At 41.2% G+C, this 21,016-nt stretch overlaps 1 protein-coding gene and 1 pseudogene across 3 annotated transcripts in view; one reads left to right on the forward strand and one right to left on the reverse strand.

Moving 5' to 3' along the window:
• clcn6 (chloride channel 6) overlaps nt 1-21,016 on the forward strand; it is a 178,324-nt gene that overhangs the window by 72,393 nt on the left and 84,915 nt on the right. For all 3 annotated transcript variants that reach the window (XM_033629850.2, XM_078170352.1, XM_033629849.2), the window contains exons 19-22: nt 13,422-13,582; nt 18,545-18,701; nt 18,888-18,995; nt 19,121-19,246. In XM_033629850.2, coding sequence (XP_033485741.1) covers nt 13,422-13,582; nt 18,545-18,701; nt 18,888-18,995; nt 19,121-19,246 — 552 coding nt within the window. The remainder of the gene's footprint in view (nt 1-13,421; nt 13,583-18,544; nt 18,702-18,887; nt 18,996-19,120; nt 19,247-21,016) is intronic.
• Nucleotides 3,947-4,582, reverse strand: LOC144464169 (zinc phosphodiesterase ELAC protein 1 pseudogene; annotated as a pseudogene).

A 21,016-nucleotide genomic window follows, 5' to 3' on the forward strand; every position in this document is an offset into this window, starting at 1 on the left:
ATTTCTTAGTTCCTGTTAGTACACGTGCTGCTGCATTCTGAATTAGCTGGAGAGTATTAAGGACTTACTAGAGCTACCAGATAATAGAGAGTTACAGTAATCCAGCCTTGAGGTAACAAAAGCCTGGATTTTTCTGCATCTTTTCGGGTCAGGATAGGCCTAATTTTCGCAATATTACGCAGATGAAAAATTGCAGTCTGTGAGGTTTGTTTTAAGTGAGAATTAAAAGACAAATCTTGATCAAATGTTACTCTGAGGTTTCTTAAGGTAGTGCTAGAGGCCAGAGCAATGCCATCTAGAGAAACTATGTCATCACACAAAGAGTCTCTGAGTTGTTTCAGGCCAAGAACAATAACTTCAGTTTTGTCTGAATTTAACATCAGGAAATTGGTGCTCATCCAGGTTTTTATGTCTTTAAGGCAATTATGAAGTTTAGTTAATTGATTTCTTTCTTCTGGCTTCATCGATAAATACAACTGCGTATCATCCGCATAACAATGGAAATTTACAGAGTGATTTCTAATGATGTTACCTTAAGGAAGCATATATAGAGTAAATAGGATTGGTCCGAGCACAGAACCTTGCAGAACTCCAAAACAAACTTTAGTACGTAAGGATGACTCATTATGAACGTCAACAAACTGAAAACGATCAGATAAATAAGATTTAAACTAGCTTAGTGCAGAACCTTTTAGGCCAATTAAGTGTTCCAGTCCCTGTAGCAGAATTTGATGGTCAATTGTGTCAAACGCCGCACTAAGATCTAATAAAACAAGTACACAGACGAGTCCTTTGTCTGAAGCAATCAGAAGGTCATTTGTAATTTTAACTAGTGCTGTCTCAGTGCTATGATGCACTCTAAATCCTGACTGAAATTCCTCAAATAAATTATTATCATGGAAAAAATCACACAGCTGGTCTGCGACTATTTTCTCAAGGATCTTTGAAAGAAAGGGAAGATGAGATATTGGTCTATAGTTGGCTAACACCTCTGGATCCAGGGTGGGCTTTTATAGGAGAGGTTTAATTACAGCTACCTTAAAAGACTGTGGTACATAGCATGTTAATATGGATATATTGATCATATTTAATATATGAGTGTTAACTAAAGGTAAGACCTCCTTAAGTAGCCTAGTTGGGATGGGGTCTAAGAGACACGTTGATGATTTAGATGAAGAAATCACTGTGGTCAATTCTTGAAGAGAAATTGGGGAGAAGCAATCTAAATATATATTTGGTCTTACAGCTGTGTTTGAGGTTAGATAGGTACTATCTGAGGACAGGAGGTCATGAATTTTGCCTCTAATAGTTAGAATTTTGTCATTAAAAAAGCTCATAAAATCATTACTGCTGAGGGCTAGAGGAATACAAGGCTCAATGGAGCTTTGACTCTCAGTCAGCCTGGCTACAGTGCTGAAAAGAAACCTGGGGTTATTCTTGTTTTCTTCTTTCTTATTGCTGAGTAATAGTTTGCTCTGGCATTGCGGAGGCCCCTCTTATACGTTTTGAGACTGTCTGCCCAGATTAAACGAAATTCTTCCAGTTTGGTTAATCGCCAGTTCCTTTCAAATTTTCGCGATATTTGTTTTAACTTACGGGTTTGAGAGTTATACCAAGGAGCGAACTTTCTTTGCTTTGTTAACTTCTTTTTAAGAGGAGCTACAGAGTCGAGTGTTGTTCGCAGCGAGCCTACGGCGCTATCGACAAGATGAACATTTCGGGAGAGGTTAAAGTCTGTTACTGAAGGACTTGGTATTGAATTTAACGACGGAGTAATCATTTCCTTAAATTTTGCAACAGCACTATCTGATAAACATCTAGTATAGTAACTGGTGCTGAGTGGCGTGTAATTGAGTAAAAAGAAATCAAAAGTAATCAAATAATGATCCGATAGCGAGGGATTCTGTGGAAAGACTGTTAAGTTATCAATTTCAATTCCATACGTCAGAACTAGATCGAGGGTATGGTTAAAACAGTGATTGGGTTCATGTACACCCTGACTGAAGCCAATGGAGTCTAATAATGAGATAAACGCGGTAACCAGGGAGTCATTATCAACGTCGACATGAATGTTAAAATTGCCTACAATAATAACTTTATCTGATTTAAGAACTAAACTGGATAACAACTCTGAGAATTCAGAAACAAATTCAGAATACGGGCCAGGAGCACGGTACACTATAACAAATAAAAGTGGCTGCGAGGTTTTTCCAGGTCAGATGTAAAAGACTAAGAACGAGGCTTTCAAATGAATTATAGTCTAGTTTAGGTTTAGGGTTGATTAACAGACTAGAGTTAAAAATAGCTGCAACTCCCCCTCCTCGGCCGCTGCCTCGAGGAATGTGGGTATTATTATGACTGGAAGGAGTGGATTCATTTAGACTAACATATTCATCTGGACACAGCCAGGTTTCAGTGAGACTGAGTAAATCAATATGATTATCTGATATTAATTTGTTTACTGTCACTGCTTTAGACGATAGAGACCTGATATTTAACAGTCCGCATTTAATTCTCCTGTTTTGTCTTTCTGTCACAGAAGAGGTTTTAATTTTTATGAGGTTGTTATGCACAACTCCTCTTTGTTTAATTTTAGATTTAGATAATTTAGGTGGTCGGGGGACAGACACCGTTTGTATAAAACTATGCACTATTGCACTAGAAGCTCAGAGAAGCGTATAGGACTGTGACTCTGAGTCCTGATCTCAACTCTGGGTTGTCAGGGATTTGCCAGGTTCCTAGAAATGAGAGCAGCTCCATCCAAAGTGGGATGAATGCCGTCTCTCCTAATAAGACCAGGTTTTCCCCAGAAAGTTTGCCAATTATTAACGAAACCCACATTGTTTGTTGCACACCACCTGGACAGCCAGCGATTAAATGATGACATGCGGCTAAACATGTCATCAGTGGTCAGATTTGGGAGGGGTCCAGAGAAAACTACGGAGTCCGACATCGTTTTTGCATATTCACACACCGAGGCAATATTAATTTTAGTGACCTCCGATTGGCATAACCGGGTGTCATTGCCGCCGACGTGAATAACAATCTTACTGAATCTACATTTAGCTTTAGCAAGCAGTTTTAAATTTGATTCAGCGTCGCCCGCATTTGACTATGGCCGCTGGTGTTGCTAACTTCACGTTCCTCAGAATAGAGCTGCCAATGATCAGAGTGATCAGAGACTCAGCAGGTGTGTCACTGAGTGGGGAAAAGCGGCTGGAAACGTGAACAGGCTGGTGGTGAGCTGTGGGCTTCGGCTTGGAGCTATTCCTCTGGCAAACAGTTACCCAACCTCCCGGCTGAACGGGTGTTACCGGAGGACCGCTAGCTGAGGCTATGCTATGTGGCTCCGTACCGGCTACAGGGGACTGGCTAACTACCGCAGCTACTGAATGGTTTTCCATGGTGCGGAGCCGCGCTTCTAATTCACTAAGCCTCGCCTCCAACGCAGCAAATAAGCTACACTTGTTACAATTACCTCTGTCGCTAAAGGAGGCAGAGGCATAGCTAAACATTTGGCACACCGAGCAAGAAAGAGCAGAGGGAGAAGCCATCGCTAACTGTAAAGCTAATGTAACTACCAAGGCTAGAAAACGTACAAACAACAGCTAAGAGATTAGCAGGGAAGTCATAAAAAGGAGGAGAGCTATAAGTGCTTAAACAGAACTAGTGTGGGTTAAGACTTGAAGTAGATGTTAAAGCAACTGAAGTGAGAAAGCAGAAAGCAGGCTAGTAGAATTCACTAGAGCAGTACAGAGACGCTGTCACAGAAACACTGGAAATGACACAACTCGCTTACTGCAATACGTCAGCACATCAGACCAATTCAATTTACAGTTTTAATCATACATACAGTAGATGTTCAAACTTTCCAATTTTCTCAATAACCCTTGAGCTTTGACATGATGAAGGCCATGTGACATGGTTAAAAGCAATTAATAATTCATTACCTTGGTCTTCTAAGAGGAATGGGTAGCGTAAGAAAGTCCTCAGTTAGAGTCACTTCTATACCACTGTCCTTTAGGGCATCTTCTGCCTGTCTCTTGAGCTCTGAGACATCATCCTCGTCACCTTCCTTCTGCAGAGAGCAAGGTTTGTATCTCTGGCTGAAATGGTGCAGCACCAGCCTCCGTGCACAGCAAGCCCTAGCCAATGTTGCCGCCATTTCAGGTGTACTGTGTCCATGGTCCACTGCTTTCTCCCGGTGCTCGTCCCCAAGGGTGGCCTCGTGAACCAGAATGTCTGCTGCATTGCACAGCCTCAGTGGTCCTTCCCCAAGAACTGAGCTACAGTCTCCTAAGATGCAAACTTTCCTCCCAGGAATGGCTTCTTCCAGCACTTCACTCGGTAGAATGACACGCCCACTCTCCAGAGTTATAGGCTCACCAGTTTTCAACCTCCCATAAAGCGGCCCTGGTTTCAGGCCTAGTTCCTTCAGGATTTCAGTCTTCAGTCTTCCAGGTCGATCATGCTCCTGAACGCAAAAACCAAAGGAGGGGATGTGGTGGAACAACCTGAAGGCCTTCACCACAAACGTCTTATCCTCAAAGAGGGGGTAACAGTCACTTGAGACATCCACCCATGTTTACCAGCTCTGCTGCTCGTCCCACAAATGCATGTTCCTTACAAATGTGGCACAATTTAAAAGGGAATTAAACAGGCTTTCCAACAATATAAAATTTATTGCTAAGAAGCATTGTTGCAACAAAGAAATATTCTACCAAACACAAATTTCCTTACTTTTTGTGCTTAGTTTAGATATAATATAAACAGGAAGGGTAAATGAGGGCCAAACCGATGGTTACAACTTTAAAATCAAGACTGTAATGTTACTTCACATTAAAAAGTCAGATTAGAAATATAGGTATTTAATTTACTCATAAAAATACAGAGAGCTCTAATATCTAGACACAGTGGCCTCTAGTTTCCCGGCGTGGCGCAGGGTGGCGAACCCCGCGCAGAGCTAGTTTCGAGCAGCGCAACCTGAGGCGCACTCAGTTTGGTAGTTTGGCAGACTGAGGTGCGCTGAGATGGGTGTGGCGGCGCAGCAGGGGGAGGTGTCGACAGATCCAGCTTGGCGCAGTGACAGTTTCATGCCAAAAAGCTTCGCCAAAGGTGCGCTTAAAGCTCGCCAGCTGAAACCAGGTCTACTGTCAGCGCAGGCGGAGTGTAGCCAGTGCAGTGGAAGTTTGGCTGACCGGCGGACAGTGCACACACGTAACCAAAACCTCACAGGCAGGTTTCCAGAATGTCAGGCACATTAGCAATGTAATAAATACCCACAGAAAGCACTATTTAATGCAACTATCTGCAATCAGCACATAAATGTATCTCTATATCGACTGTCCCGTCACATCTGATGTCAGATCAAAGGGGACTGGCACCATTTGGCACGTTTGGCACGCGCAATGGGAACCCAACCTCAAAGTTCTCCGGCACAGCGCCGGATTTCCAGCGTGGTGAAGTTCCTGTCCGGCACGCGCAGAAGTGCTCTGCAGTGCGAGCATTTCACTGGCATTTGCCCCTAAAAATATATATATATACAGTATATGTGTGCGAACTGGGAAAATGATTTAGGCACACAGTGTGCAAGTAAACACAACCTACTGTTTACCGTAATCAGCATCGGACGTTTATTCATCAATAACAGATCAAATAAATGTATTTTAAAACTCGCTCCTTTGGCTCTGATACAGCCGTCTCCCTCCCTGCATGCAGTCCCCACTGCACTGGGCTTTGTCCCGCCTACAGTCCCCTCTGATTGGTTACACGGCACAGTGATAGCCAATCAACACTGACGCCTGTGCATGCTTTCGAATCATGTCACATTGAGACACACAGCACAGAGGCTCCGGTAAGCCAGCGGTAATTTTGAAGGTAAGGTAACAGAAACCAGACAGAAACGAAAGTTGCAATAAAAATCCTCTATGCTGAAGTTTTAAAGTCACCACCACAACATTATATGATCCATTTCAATGATGACATGCTTGCCCAGAGGCGAAATTTTGACGTAACCGCCTGTTTAATTCACATCATGCGCGATACAATTTTGCAAACAGCCTAAATGATTTAGCTTCTAAAAATAAATAGCACCAAGGCAAAAAAGACATGTAGGAGCTATAAGTCAAAAAGTCTGGTAACCACTGAAAGTTTAATCTTTATAAACTCATTATGCTATAAAAGTTTAATCTGAAAAGTAACTACTAAAGCTATAATTTTTTTGTTCATTTTGATAAGAAACACGTTCCTTTGCAACACATACATTTCTATTTCTTCATTTTGTGACTGCAACACCAAGTCCCCCCCTCTGGAAAAGATTTCAGATTTCAGGCACACAAATCTTCCATGCTCCACATTTCAGGCACAAAATTTTTTCTTGCTTTAACCCTTGAATGTGTGTGCAAAGCTGTATGAAAGCTCTATTATACATAATTTTAGTGTAACTTTATCATTTTTTTTCGTTGTGAAAACATTGGACTACCGACAAGTGTCCGACAAAGCTGCAGTTCCGCTGTTTCATGTGATATGAGTGGCTTCTCACTAACGCAGGGTTCCCGCGGATCCTTAAAAAATCTTAAAAGGCACTGAATTGGGGCGTTGGTGGCTTAGCGGTAGAGCAGGCGCCCCATGTACAAGGCTGCCCGGGTTCGAGTCCAGCCTGTGGCCCTTTGCTGCATGTCATCCCCTCTCTCTCTCTCTCTCTCTCCCCCTTTCACACTTAACTGTCCTGTCCATTAAAGGCAAAAAATACCCCCCCCCCCCCAAAAAAAAGGCATTGAATTCATTAATCTAAAAATAAGGCCTTAATTGCCATTAAAATGTCTTAAATCAATCTTTCAAAAGTCTTAAAAATGTTAACACATAGTAAGTAGGATTTTATGATTGTAATTAGTCTCAAATCTAAAAATAACAGGTAACATTTTTTTTTTTTTTTAAATAATTTGCCGAATAGCGGTAACATCACGCAGTCACAAGAGCGGAACCTACAAAACAGTGATGTTTTTGCGGCCGTGACTCTCAGAACAGATGCACGTCATTCATGTAGCAGTCGGACCACATGGGAAAGTGTAAATTTAATGAAAATTGACTGTCCAACAAAGATTTTTCTGGATGGCTGAAACTGATACCAGGCAGTTTATACGAGGCACGGTGTATTTTGTGCAAGATGTTTCAAAATCGGCACAATGGGAATTAAGGCAGTGGAGTCCACACACAGCACAGTGCGAAGCACAAAGCCTCAAAATCAAGCTGTCAACAAACTGTTCTACTCTCGTCTCTACCGTGCCTCCACTCCCATCTCCAATATCAACAATCTCTGGACAATGTTCGGGTGCATGCCTGCGCTAAAAGTAGAGGTACTGTGGTGTCTGAACACCTTGACAAAACACCAATCACACTAGGGCTGTCAAAAGCACCATGAAATTGAGTTCCAATATTTTCGAATTAATTATTATTTTTATTTATTTATTTATTTATTTATAATTTTTTAATTTTTTTTTTTTTTTTTACAAAAAACACAAAAAATAAGATGCTTATTGCTGACGCAATATGAACGTGACACTCGGATGAAAACACCTGTTCTGATCTCACTGTAGTGCCAGGTATGACCAACTTCTGCCTCGCTATCTGAGCAATGTTTGGATACTTCAGTGCATAGTTTTTTGCGCGAGCCATCTCAGCCCAAACGGGATTCGCCGTGATATACAACATTATTGATAGTATTAATTAATTATTAAAGATATTCGAATTATCAAATTTAGGTTCGAACTTATAAAAAATATATATATTCGAATATATTTCGAACTTCGAATTTTTTTTTGACAACCCTAAATTACACAAATCAAATGAGGGAGTTTTTTCATTTGTGTTGATTGTGTCATTGGTCTTAAATTTCATTTCAAGTGGCATTAAAAAAGTCTTAAAAAGTCTTAAATTTAACTAGCCTTAAGCTGTAGGAACCCTGTAACAGTCGTGGAGAAAATCCATAGAGAGGAACGAACAGGTGTGAATTTGGGCGCACTATGTGTCATTCCTTTTTAACCTTTTAAAAAGCCTCTTGGATCAGCTGGAAACGCAAGTTGATCTTGAATATGACCGCTGCACAGTGGCGCTGCCTCATGTGATGTCGGAATAATCGGAAAAATGAGTTTCCGACTGTAAAGCAATATTTCAGTGGAAACGGTTGACGACGTGTTTTTTAAACATTTTGAGTGATATCTTCTTTGTAATGTCCATGATGTCTCCACATTACCACCTAAACGCTCATGAACACACAATGAAGTAAGAACGACTTCCCGACATGGGAAATCGGACCATCCGAGGAGCACATGAATGATACTTGGTGGTTTACGTATGAGACAGGGAGACACCACCGCTACCCGCTTGAGTGCGGGCGGCCCAGCTTTTGAACCTACTTCAGATAAGGAAGAGGTGCGCTGCTCGGCATGGCACCGCCGACTAAACTGATAACAGAAACACAAATCGGCGCAGCATGGCTTGACAGGACGTGGCTAAAGGTTACCGAGGAAAAGGCCCACAGTATTGTACGTGTGCTACTGCGGTAACTTCATTCATCCCACAGATTGAAGTACCGTAGCTTGGCAACATAAAGACCAATGTTGCACTGTAAACTAATGAACAGACAGATTCAACAGAGGAGCAGCTCTGTGTCTCTCTGGGTGATAATGGAGAAACTATGAGTGAGTGAGGGGGCAGAGCTGTGAGGAGAGAGGAGAGGTGCACACTATCTAATCTATATCGTGCTTGAAAATAAATCGATATATTGTAAAAAATCGATATACCGCCCAGCCCTAGTAACCAGTGTATTGATTTCAGCAATGATGTAATGTGATTTATTTTTCTTGTTTTAGTCGAAATTTTGGGTGCAGCATTGGACTAGCTGTAGTTTTCTTACTGTCTTTTTGGGTAGTTTGGATGGATTTGGATTGTTTTTGGTGGAACGGGTAGCAGCAACAGCACTAAAATAGTCACAAAAATGCAGGATTTATCTAAATGGGCTGATTTTTTACAGCTCATCTCCTAGAATCAGCTTCCAATCATTGTTGTCACATCGTGAGTGACAGGTGTCGTGACATGCCCCCTTGATTTACTGTCCAGTTGGGCTAAATTAAGTCAGGCCAGGCCACTGACTTTTGGCCAATGACAGTGCGTGGAAGTACAGTGAGGGCCTGCCCGCTGTTACTGTAGTGGGAGAGTGAGCGTTGAGTCTTGCGAATTGCGTTAGCATCATGCTGAATGAGGTAGATTATTTTAAATGTGTGTGAGAGAGAGAGAGAGAGAGAGCGAGAGTGAGAGAGAGAGAGCTTTTGGCATCAGAACATTTTTGTAGTTAGCCTAATTCTCTAGTTTTGTTGTAGTGCATTGTGGCTGTAACCTGGTACTGTATGTCAGTGTGATGTTACTGTTACTGCAGCTGAACTATTGATCAGTATAGGCCATAGGCCTAATGCGTTAGCCCTCCCACCCCATTTCACCAAGAGCCGCTACTGCAAGTATGAGACTGTAACTGTGTGGACCTTAAACTAATGACAAAGGTGAAATCTGGACCCCGTGGCTGGACCAGCTGAAAACCACTGCACTAGAGCACCAAATGTGGATTTATGCCAAACTAGTCCCCAACAAATGCACTGCTTCCTCCAGTTTTACTAACGTGATAAAAAACGACAGTGACCTGATGTTTTAGGAAATTACTGAACCTTTTTAAAAATTAAACCGTATAATTGAGATGTTTTTAAAGATTTAAGTTATAATTAGGAACTGATCAGCTTGGAGCTGAGAGCCACATACAGAATGAAGAAGTCAGATGTGGCTGAGTTTTGGGCGCATGCTCGTGCAGCGACCGGCAGCAAGTACGTCTGTGTCTGTCAGTGTTTGTTTAAGTGTTTTTTCTATTGATCCTGGCTTTGAACACAGTGGATCTGGTCTGATCAGCAGGGCATAAAGGGATATGGACTGATTCATGTTTATCGGTACCTACGTTTCCCACAAATAATGGAGTTTACAGCATGTTTTATACTGTGGCTGGCGTTCTGCCTCTCCCATGGCTTCCAACTCTTTGATGATCATCTGGAGCGGATTCAATACAGCAGAGAGTTTCTTCTGCAGTGGAGCAACTCTTCGTCAGTTTCTCCCCCTGATCTGATCTCCCCGTGCCTGGATTCATTCACTGACTACAGGAATGATCATCAGAGGGAGTTTAACAGCCCTCCGCCAAAAACGAGGAAGCGGGGCAGATGGGGTGGTTTACGTCACAGACTACGGAGACAGTCACTCTCTCATATTCCTCTACCGTCCATCATCCTCTCAAAAGCCCAGTCTATCCGTAATAAACTTGACGAACTGCAAGCCCATGTTCGATTCCAACATGAATTCAGAAATGCATGTCTGTTGGCATTTACTCAAACTGTCAGACAGTGACTTGAATGCGGAAATGTTCATTGATGGATTTGGCGAGCCGACCCGCCTCGACCGGGATGCCGGTGTCACTGGCAAATCACAGGGCAGGGGCGTGTGCCTCTATGTTAATGAGCGCTTGTGCAAAACTGTCGTTGTCAGAGAGAGACTCTGCACTAAACATGTTGAACTGCTGGTTGTGTCTTTGCGCCCCTTTTATTTGCCCCGGGAATTCCCCCAGATATTTGTTATTGTTGTTTATATTCATCTGAGAGCTAATGAGGAGGAAGCCTCGGAGTCTATCCTTCAGGTGACCCAAAAGCTGCAGTTGATATCTCCTGATGCACCCATCTTTGTGCTTGGTGATTTCAATCATTGTTCACTGAAAAAAAAAACTCACAAGAACTTTTACCAGTATGTCACTTGCCCAACCAGGCAGAACAAAACTCTTGATATGTGTTATGGTTCTGTCAAAGGTGCATTCAAGTCCCTCTCCCTTCCTCCACTGGGGGGGGGCTGATCACAACTGTGTGCAGCTCATCCCTGCATATCGCCCTGCCCTCAGGAGGAGTAAAATCATCACTAAACAGATTAACAACTGGACTGATGATTCCATCCTGACCCTGCAGGGCTGCTTTGACTGTACAGATTGAGACATGTTTAAGGAATCTTGTAGTGACATTCATGAGCTGACTGACGTTGTCAGTAACTATGTGACTTTTTGTGAGAACAGGGTGATCCCAAAAAAGACTGTCAAGATGTTTCCTAACAGCAATCCCTGGGTGTCGAAATCATTGAAAGATCTGTGTAACAAGAAGAGAAGAGCATTTAGAGAGAACAACCTTACAGAGCTGAACCTGCTTAAAAGGGAAATTAAGAGTGAGATAAAAAGGGCAAAACTGAATTACAAAGAGAAATTGGAAAGAGAACTTGCCAACAATAAGTTGGGGTCTGTTTGGAATGGCTTAAAAACTACTGTTGGGTCAGAAAACAAAAGCCACAAAAAGGTGTCTCTCAATGGTTTTAATTCTGACAGTCACTTGGCACAGGAGTTCAGTAAGTTTCATCTTAGGTTTGATTCCTTTGATTTCAGCAATGAAATCTTAAATTTTAAGAACAAGCTATCCTGTTCTGGACTTGTTCCCTTTGATGTCCTCTCTGTGGCCAATTCTTTTAAACAGTCTAAAACCGGGAAAAGTCCGGGTCCTGACAACATAAGTAGCCGACTGCTTTCTTCCTGTGCCAAACTGTTAGCCCCCATTTTTTATTATATTTTCCAGTTGTCTCTTAACCTACAGAGGATGCCAAGGTGTTGGAAGCAGTCCACAGTTATACCCATGGCCAAAATCAACCACCCCAAGTTTTTTAATGATTTTAGACCTGTGGCATTGACTTCCCTTGTCATGAAGTCTTTTAAAAAATTATTATTCTACTTACTAACACTGAGCACCTACTTGACCCTCTGCAGTTTGCATATAGGACTGGCCATGGAGTAGAGGATGCTACTGCCTCCTTATTAAACCTTGTTTACAAACATCTTGAAGGAAACAAAAACCATGCCAAGCTGCTATTTGCAGACTTTTCATCAGCTTTTAATACAATCCAGTCTCACATTTTAATTGTGCATTTATTTTATTAGCATTAAGCCATCAAATATCAGCCAATCAACCATCATCAAGGGACAGACAGTAGAAGTTGTGGATCATTATAAATATCTCGGGACTACTGTGGATAATAAGCTTAATTTTACTTGCCACGCCGACGCTCTCTGCAAAAAAGTCCAGCAACGTCTGTCCTGCCTGAGAAAACTGTCCAAGTTCCAGGTTGACAAGTCTCTTATGATCCTTTTTTTATGAATCATATATTGAGTCTGTCCTGACTTTCTCTCTTCTCTGCTGGTTTGGTAACCTCAATACCACGTCCAAAAATTCACTCAGCAGAGTTGTTAAAATGAGCAGCAGGATATTGGGAGTACAGCAGCGTACATTATCTGACCTGTATCATAGGCAGATATTTAGGAAGACTAATGTCATTCTTTCTGACAGCTCCCACCCTTTACATGCTGAGTTCCAGTATTTGCCCTCTGGGTCTCGGCTCAGATTTCCCCCTGTTAAGAGTAACAGACATATTTTAACTTTTTCCTATTTTCATTTCAAAATAAAAGCCCTCAACAACGTTTCTGTGGACTCTGTTGTTGACAGCACAGTGGCTGCACAGCTCCATAAATTTGTGGAGTGCCGGCTTTTGATTGTGGAAAAACGTAAGTTACAGCAGCATGCAGCTCTGCAGCTGCACTGCAGCAACAATGCTGTCTGTGTGAACACCGCACATGTGCAAGTTGCCGCACTTTATTGAGGCAGCTGTCCGGCAGTCAGTGTGGCCCTATGCTTTAATATCTCTTGTTGCATTAGGCCAGTTTAGACAATATTGCAAATCAATGAGCAGCACTCTATGGCTAAATTGAATTTACAGTATTTTTATCATTGTGTGAATAAAACACTAGATTTTACTGGATTAGGCGGAAACAGACATTCCCATTTGACTGCTTTATCTCTAAACAGTTTATCAATCAAATTTCCTGAAAATATATGATATCACAATACATACTGATGTCGCAATATAAAGTCACATATACCATGATAGATAATTATATCTTTATTGCATTTTGAATTAATGTGCATACATGTTGAAACAGTCCATTAACTCTGTGATTTAATCAATCAATGACAAAAATATTTTCTATTTGGCACCTAGTATAACAGCTTTTAGGTGCATAAAAAAACTGACTTTTACATTTCTCTCCTAATATTTGAATGTGCCTTAGCAGGTGATGAAGCACCAAAGAGATTTTGTCTCAGGAGATGATTATTCAGTGTTTATGCAGGAAAAGTGTTGATTATGTTAGTGTTTGTGGGTGTTAGAGTGGACCTGGTCTTGACATCAAGAGAAGTGTGCACAACCACAGCAAACTGATTTATCAGACTTTTACCCTTCACTGTTGCATGAAGAAATCCAGTGTTGTGTCCCGTGCGGGGGAACAGCGGCGGCGCTGCCAGTCCATGAAGTCATACCCATCCAGCGAGCTGAGGAATGTTTGTGATGAACAGAACACCGTAGTAGAGCCTGCAGAGGAGGGAGAGGATCTGCTGCAGCAGATGTTAGAGAGGAGGTAGGTCACACACACACACACACACATACAGGTACTACAATAAAAAGAAATGTAGACATTTAACATGCCTGAATGGAAACATGTATCAAGAACAATTATTTAGCCTTTCATCTTTAATAACTGAAGTGTTTTTTTTATAGTGACATTATTTTCCATACTACATTCAAATCAAATCAAACCACAGAAACCAAAGTGAAGAGGTGTTTTAATACTGCCCAGCAGATCGCAGTATAGATTTCTATAAAACAATTCATTCAGTAATTAAAAATTTAAAGCTACATAATTTTTATGTAAGGTGTTTTTCATTTAATAATGACTCAGTAAATGCATTCATTAAAAGTTAATGCATATTAGAATGTGCTTCACATTTCACTTTATTTCTTTGATTAGTTTTTATTATTTAGGCATTTTTAAATCTTCCATACTACAACAGCAGTCCAATAATTGAAAGTGCAAAATTAATAATATAAAATGTAATACAGGGGAAACCTCTTATAGTGATCGCATTTGCTAAGATTATTGATGGCTTAAAGAAGATGATTATTAAAATATATACAGTACAGGCCAAAAGTTTGGACACACCTTCTCATTCAATGTGTTTTCTTTATTTTCATGACTATTTACATTGTAGATTCTCACTGAAGGCATCAAAACTATGAATGAACACATGTGGAGTTATGTACTTAACAAAAAAAGGTGAAATAACTGAAAACATGTTTTATATTCTAGTTTCTTCAAAACAGCCACCCTTTGCTCTGATTACTGCTTTGCACACTCTTGGCATTCTCTCAATGAGCTTCAAGAGGTAGTCACCTGAAATGGTTTCCACTTCACAGGTGTGCCTTATCAGGGTTAATTAGTGGAATTTCTTGCTTTATCAATGGGGTTGGGACCATCAGTTGTGTTGTGCAGAAGTCAGGTTAATACACAGCCGACAGCCCTATTGGACAACTGTTAAAATTCATATTATGGCAAGAACCAATCAGCTAACTAAAGAAAAACGAGTGGCCATCATTACTTTAAGAAATGAAGGTCAGTCAGTCCAGAAAATTGCAAAAACTTTAAATGTGTCCCCAAGTGGAGTCGCAAAAACCATCAAGCGCTACAACGAAACTGGCACACATGAGGACCGACCCAGGAAAGGAAGACCAAGAGTCACCTCTGCTTCTGAGGATAAGTTCATCCGAGTCACCAGCCTCAGAAATCACAAGTTAACAGCAGCTCAGATCAGAGACCAGATGAATGCCACACAGAGTTCTAGCAGCAGACCCATCTCTAGAGCAACTGTTAAGAGGAGACTGCGCGAATCAGGCCTTCATGGTCAAATAGCTGCTAGGAAACCACTGCTAAGGAGAGGCAACAAGCAGAAGAGATTTGTTTGGGCCAAGAAACACAAGGAATGGACATTAGACCAGTGGAAATCTGTGCTTTGGTCTGATGAGTCCAAATTTGACATCTTTGGTTCCAACCGCCGTGTCTTTGTGAGACGCAGAAAAGGTGAACGGATGGATTCCACATGCTTGGTTCCCACTGTGAAGCATGGAGGAGGAGGTGTGATGGTGTGGGGGTGTTTTGCTGGTGACACTGTTGGGGATTTATTCAAAATTGAAGGCACACTGAACCAGCATGGCTACCACAGCATCCTGCAGTGACATGCCATCCCGTCCGGTTTGCGTTTAGTTGGACGATCATTTATTTTTCAACAGGACAATGACCCCAAACACACCTCCAGGCTGTGTAAGGGCTATTTGACCAAGAAGGAGAGTGATGGAGTGCTGCGGCAGATGACCTGGCCTCCACAGTCACCGGACCTGAACCCAATCAAGATGGTTTGGGGTGAGCTGGACCGCAGAGTGAAGGCAAAGGGGCCAACAAGTGCTAAACACCTCTGAGAACTCCTTCAAGACTGTTGGAAAACCATTTCAGGTGACTACCTCTTGAAGCTCATGGAGAGAATGCCAAGAGTGTGCAAAGCAGTAATCAGAGCAAAGGGTGGCTATTTTGAAGAAACTAGAATATAAAACATGTTTTCAGTTATTTCACCTTTTTTTGTTAAGTACATAACTCCACATGTGTTCATTCATAGTTTTGATGCCTTCAGTGAGAATCTACAATGTAAATAGTCATGAAAATAAAGAAAACGCATTGAATGAGAAGGTGTGTCCAAACTTTTGGCCTGTACTGTATATATATATATATATATATATATATATATATATTTTCATTATTTCTCATGCAGATCAAAAATTTGTACATTTATGAAATGAATATCAAGTAATGAAACTGACAGCTTCACTATTCACTGAATTTCATAGACTGTTTCAAGAAATGGGCAGCAGTGGGGCAGTTGGCGTTGTTTCCTCACAGCAAGAGGGTTCCAGGTTTGAGCTGTTCCCTTTGTGTGGAGTTTGCATGTTCTACCCGTGTCAGTGTGGGTTTTCTTCAGGTTCTCTGGTTTCCTCCCACAATCCAAAGACTTCAGGTTAGGTTGATTGGTAACCCTAAAATGGCCCTTAGGTGTGAATTTGAGCATGAATGGTTGTCTGTCTCTATTACCCTTTTTTCATTACCACTTTTGGCCATGCTGAGTCAAACCATGCGCCGCCAATTTGTATTTCCATTATATTCCATCAATTACATAATTGCGATGAGGCAATTGGTTAAGTCGAAGTGAGTTGCAGTACAGTGGATTTAGTGGAGATGTAGACTTGGATGTCATGGGCATATCAGTGGAAATGGAAACTGTGACAATGAATGATGTTACAGTTGGGGAGTGTGTAGAGAATGAACAGGAGAGGCCCAAACACTGACCCCTGGGGGAAACCTTGGGTCAGAGTGGTTGTGGAGGAGGTGCAGTTGTTGATGCTGGTGAAATGGTGTCTGATCGTGAGATATCACAGTCGGGGGAGGGCAGTGTCAGTGGTGTAGAGGGAAGTTTTAAAAGCAGCAGTGAGTCTTATGGCCTGTGCGGCTCAGCTGTGGAACATCTAAGGGTTCATAGTTTTGCCTATTTTTTCCACTAGACACATGCGGTTTTCAGCAAAAATAGACAGTGACAATGAGCCTTTGATGATCATATTAACATTACACCACTTTTCACTACAGTTTCAATTTCTGTGTCTGTCACAGGAATGAAAAAAAATTAAATATTTCTTTTTGACTTATTCCTATTTTCATTTCAAAATAAAAGCCCTCAACATTTCTGTGAACAGAATCCTTTCATTTGTTAAGACAAGGCTTTTTATTGTTAAACATTTGCAGGACTCTGTTGTTGCAGCACAGTGGCTGCACAGCTCCATAAATTTGTGGAGTGCCGGCTTTTGATTGTGGAAATACATAAGTTACAACTTTGGTAAGTCAAACCATGCCACACCAATTTGTAATTCCATTACCAGTTAAGATGCACCGAGCCACGCTGAGCCGTGCCAGAGATGGACCTTTTCTGGAGCAGGGCCACCGGACTGCAAGCGCACCCGACTGCCTCTAAGCGGGTAGCAGTGATATCTCGTCGACCACATCCAACCCCCGGATGACCCCCCCTTCTCCCCCTGAAACAAGCGTGTGTGTTGCAAGACATAACTCATGTCTGCCTGTGCATGAGTTATGTGACGCTCTCGGTCTCTCTGTGTACATGTATACTCAAACACACATATCGCGCACCCAAACAACCTGTGGACGGGACTAACTAACATCAACCTTTTTTCTGATTAGCAGAACTAACCCATCACTCAATCCATGTAGCATTTAGGGGATAGAAAATGCATGGGAAATAATTATATTGGATAAAACTATCCTTTGACACTCTTATTATTATTAAAACTGTGGTTAATAATGTATGTCTCTTTTTTTTCCTTATCTCCCATTTATTTATGTAGTCCCATATATTATGTGGGTTACAGGTGCAATAAGAGCCTGTTGTCTGCAGCTCTTCATCTAAAATCTCACTGTGGCTGTTTCTGCTTTTACTACTTTTCCCTGCAGTATTATTAGACCTATTATTATTGAAGAAAAGCTGCTAACAAAGTTCCACTAAGTCAGTGATAAATACATTTCAGATCTTTCAGATTCTTCACAATAAAAGTCCCAAATATTTTTTTTATGTAAAAACTTTTATTGTGAAGCAGCAAAATAAATAAACGTTGCGTTTTCATCAGCAGTACCTTATAAGACTTCTGTACGGCTGAAAGCGAACATGAAACAGTAAAATAAAGCAGATATCTAAAGTAAAAATGGGACGCAGAAGAGAAACCAAACTTCATACCAGAGAGATTCAGTTAGAAGCTACTAAAGTACTGTGAGCTGGACACACTTTTAAAACACCTTTCTCTCTGATCTCCTGCGCAGGCAGACATGAGTTATGTCTTGCAACACACACGCTTGTTTCAGGGGGAGAAGGGGGGTCGTCAGGGGGTTGGATGTGGTCGACGAGATATCACTGCTATCCGCTTAATATATGGGACTACACACCACTGCAAACAGCTCACCTCCAACCACCACCAACTTCTTGTACTTGTGCTGAGTGATTTAACTTTAACTTTACTTTACTTTGCATTTAATGTCATCACTTAATACAGTGCGTCATTGGTTAAAGACACACCTTCAAGCAGGTAGCTCTATTGTAGTGGAGATGCAAATCCTGCTGCGCTGTCCTGACATGCCAAGTCAAACCAAGCCAGCATGAGTGTGAGAGAAGTGTATATGAGTCAGCCCAGTGACTGACCGGCAAGCTGTCCAAGGTGTACCCTGCCTCTCGCTCAACGTAAGCAGTGATCACTATAGGAGGTTTCCGCTATTATAATAAATTATATTATGGAAGTTAATACTTGAATAGCTAACTATGGCCATTGCTTTTAAAGACAACTTTTCAAATGTGACGATGTGCTTGAAAATCTCGCTTCTGTCAGTGTCATAGTGCTGAAACAGCCCTCCTGTGATTGTTGTGTTTTTGCTGTCCACATGCAGGCATGCTCCCTACCCCAACCTGTATCCAGATCAGTCTCCCAGTGAGGAGTGGACCATGGAGGAGCGCTTCAGACCACTCACCTTCCACGGCCTCATCCTGCGTTCCCAGCTTGTCAACCTGCTCATCAGAGGGGTCTGCTATGCTGAAAACCAGTCGGTTAGTCCCACAAACACACACACACACACACACACACACACACATACACATACACATACACATACACACACATACACGTACACACACACACACACATATATACACATATATATATATACATATATATATTTATATATATATATATATGTAAGTCATTTTTGTGATAGATTTCTTATATACATTCAGAGCGCCACCCAGCCCAGGTTGTCCTATGCAGAGATGACTGAAGATTACCCACGTTACCCTGACATCCATGACTTGGACCTAGCCCTGCTAAACCCCCGCATGATAGTGGTACGACCAGTTCAAACACTCAGAGTCGGAAGAGTACTTTTCAGAGTGGAATAAAAACAAAAATTTTGGATATGTAAATAACAATTGTGTTTCAGTAAAAAATATGATGTTTCCTGTGTTCCCAGGATGTAACCCCCTACATGAACCCATGTCCCTACACTGTCTCGCCAAACACCCACATCTCCCAGGTGTTTAACTTGTTCAGGACCATGGGTCTGAGACACTTACCAGTGGTTAACGCTGTCGGAGAAGTAAGTAGTCATTCAAAGAGTTGTTCTGTTCGTAAATGATAAAGGTTTTCGTTCCTCCATTGTGGGCTTTTACAGATTGATACTAAGTTTTGTCACTCGATGGACCTCATTTACCAACTGTTCTTAAAGAGAAATTTCCTCTTAAAATCCATTTACACAGTTTTCACAAAGATTTTGACATTAACCAATGTTTGTTTTTTTTGTTTTTTTTTTAGGATTTGTTCTTAGGTAGAAACAGAATCTACACACATTCAAGAGCACCCTTAGGCACATTTTGTGCTGAAATGTTTGTGCTAAATAATTGGTTATTAATTTTCTTCAATTCTACTGTTGTATAATATTATAGGATAATATTTTTTTTATCATATATAATATTTTTAAGTAACCATTTTTATTATACATTACAAAAAGCAGTATGGTTTTAAAATAAGCAACACAAACACTCTAGTTCACATCAGTGATGTTAATGGGAACTGTTCCATCTAAAAATGAGTGATTGATCATGCTAGAAAATGTCACAGGCAGTTTGGGTGGGCGGCACACAAAGTGACAAACTAGCTGAGTAAGTTATTGATAACTTACAGAAACATTGTGTGAAATAGTCCACCTTCTCTTCCCCACTGTTAATTTCGTTAACTAAAACTATGATAACTTTTTTTTTTTTTCCCCATAATGAAAACAAGACGATGCCAAGCTGAAAATAGATCTTGATAATGAAAACTAAGACAAAATCTATGTTTCATCATTGTTGACGAAATTAGACTTGACAAAAATGTTAGTGGTGGGCTATCGGACATTGAAAGCCCAGAACAGCTGTGCTTGTAATTATCTTCAAATGCCGCATGAGCGACAGGCTGGTAAACTCCAGTAAATAGTCTGTGCCAGGATGTTTCGCTTGCCAGCAAAAACACTCACACCAGAGCAGCTTCAGCCGTTAGTGGGAGTTGTGAGCTGTAATTCAGTAGTAAATAATCAGCTGTGTGTATCTGACTGTGGATGGTGGAAGGTGGTAGTAATTGTGGTGATGAGATAAGATGAAGATGGAGCTGAGGATCTAGATGTGAAGAGAAGTGGGCTTTGGATGAGCTTGTCCTGGGCTCTGGATAAGGTGACTGGATGTGAATGGAATGGAGGAGGGTGCGACAATTCTTTTTAAAATGACAGCTGACAGGAGCAGAGAGGGGAACAGATTCAATGATTGGCAGTAGCAACATGAATGGCTGAAGGAGATCGTGACAAAGTTTGTGTTGGAGCCACAATAATATTCTTTGTATTTGTTTTGATTTATGTTTAACTTATGATGACTACATGCAAATAGATGCAGTTGTGTTGTTTGTGCAAGGGGTGGCACAATAGAACAGGAAAATGCAGGTAATATAGGTTCGGTGTAGATGATGAGCAGCAAGTGTGTGACGGGTTAAGCAAACTGTTTTTTGACAGTGTTAAGAGTAGCAGCATGAAGAGTTTGTTGCATGTCGAAACTGAAATTGATGAATGGAAATTTACCTTTGGCAGATACTTTTTTACATATGTGTGTGTGTGTGTGTGTGTGTGTGTGTGTGTGTTTTGTTTTGTTTTTTGAAAATGAAGCCATGAAAGAGATCAGTTGACTGTGATGTGAAGACTGAGGATAGAAAGAGCTGACTTAAGGGAGGCAGAAAGATTGATAAATATATATATGGAGAGTCATATTGAAAAGAAAAAAAGTGAGTGGTGTTGAGACAGGATGAGGTCTAATCACTGAAATAATACTAAGGCTAAATATGAAGG

This window comes from Epinephelus lanceolatus, chromosome 8 (genome assembly GCF_041903045.1).
Source record: "Epinephelus lanceolatus isolate andai-2023 chromosome 8, ASM4190304v1, whole genome shotgun sequence".
Lineage (NCBI taxonomy): Eukaryota > Metazoa > Chordata > Actinopteri > Perciformes > Serranidae > Epinephelus > Epinephelus lanceolatus.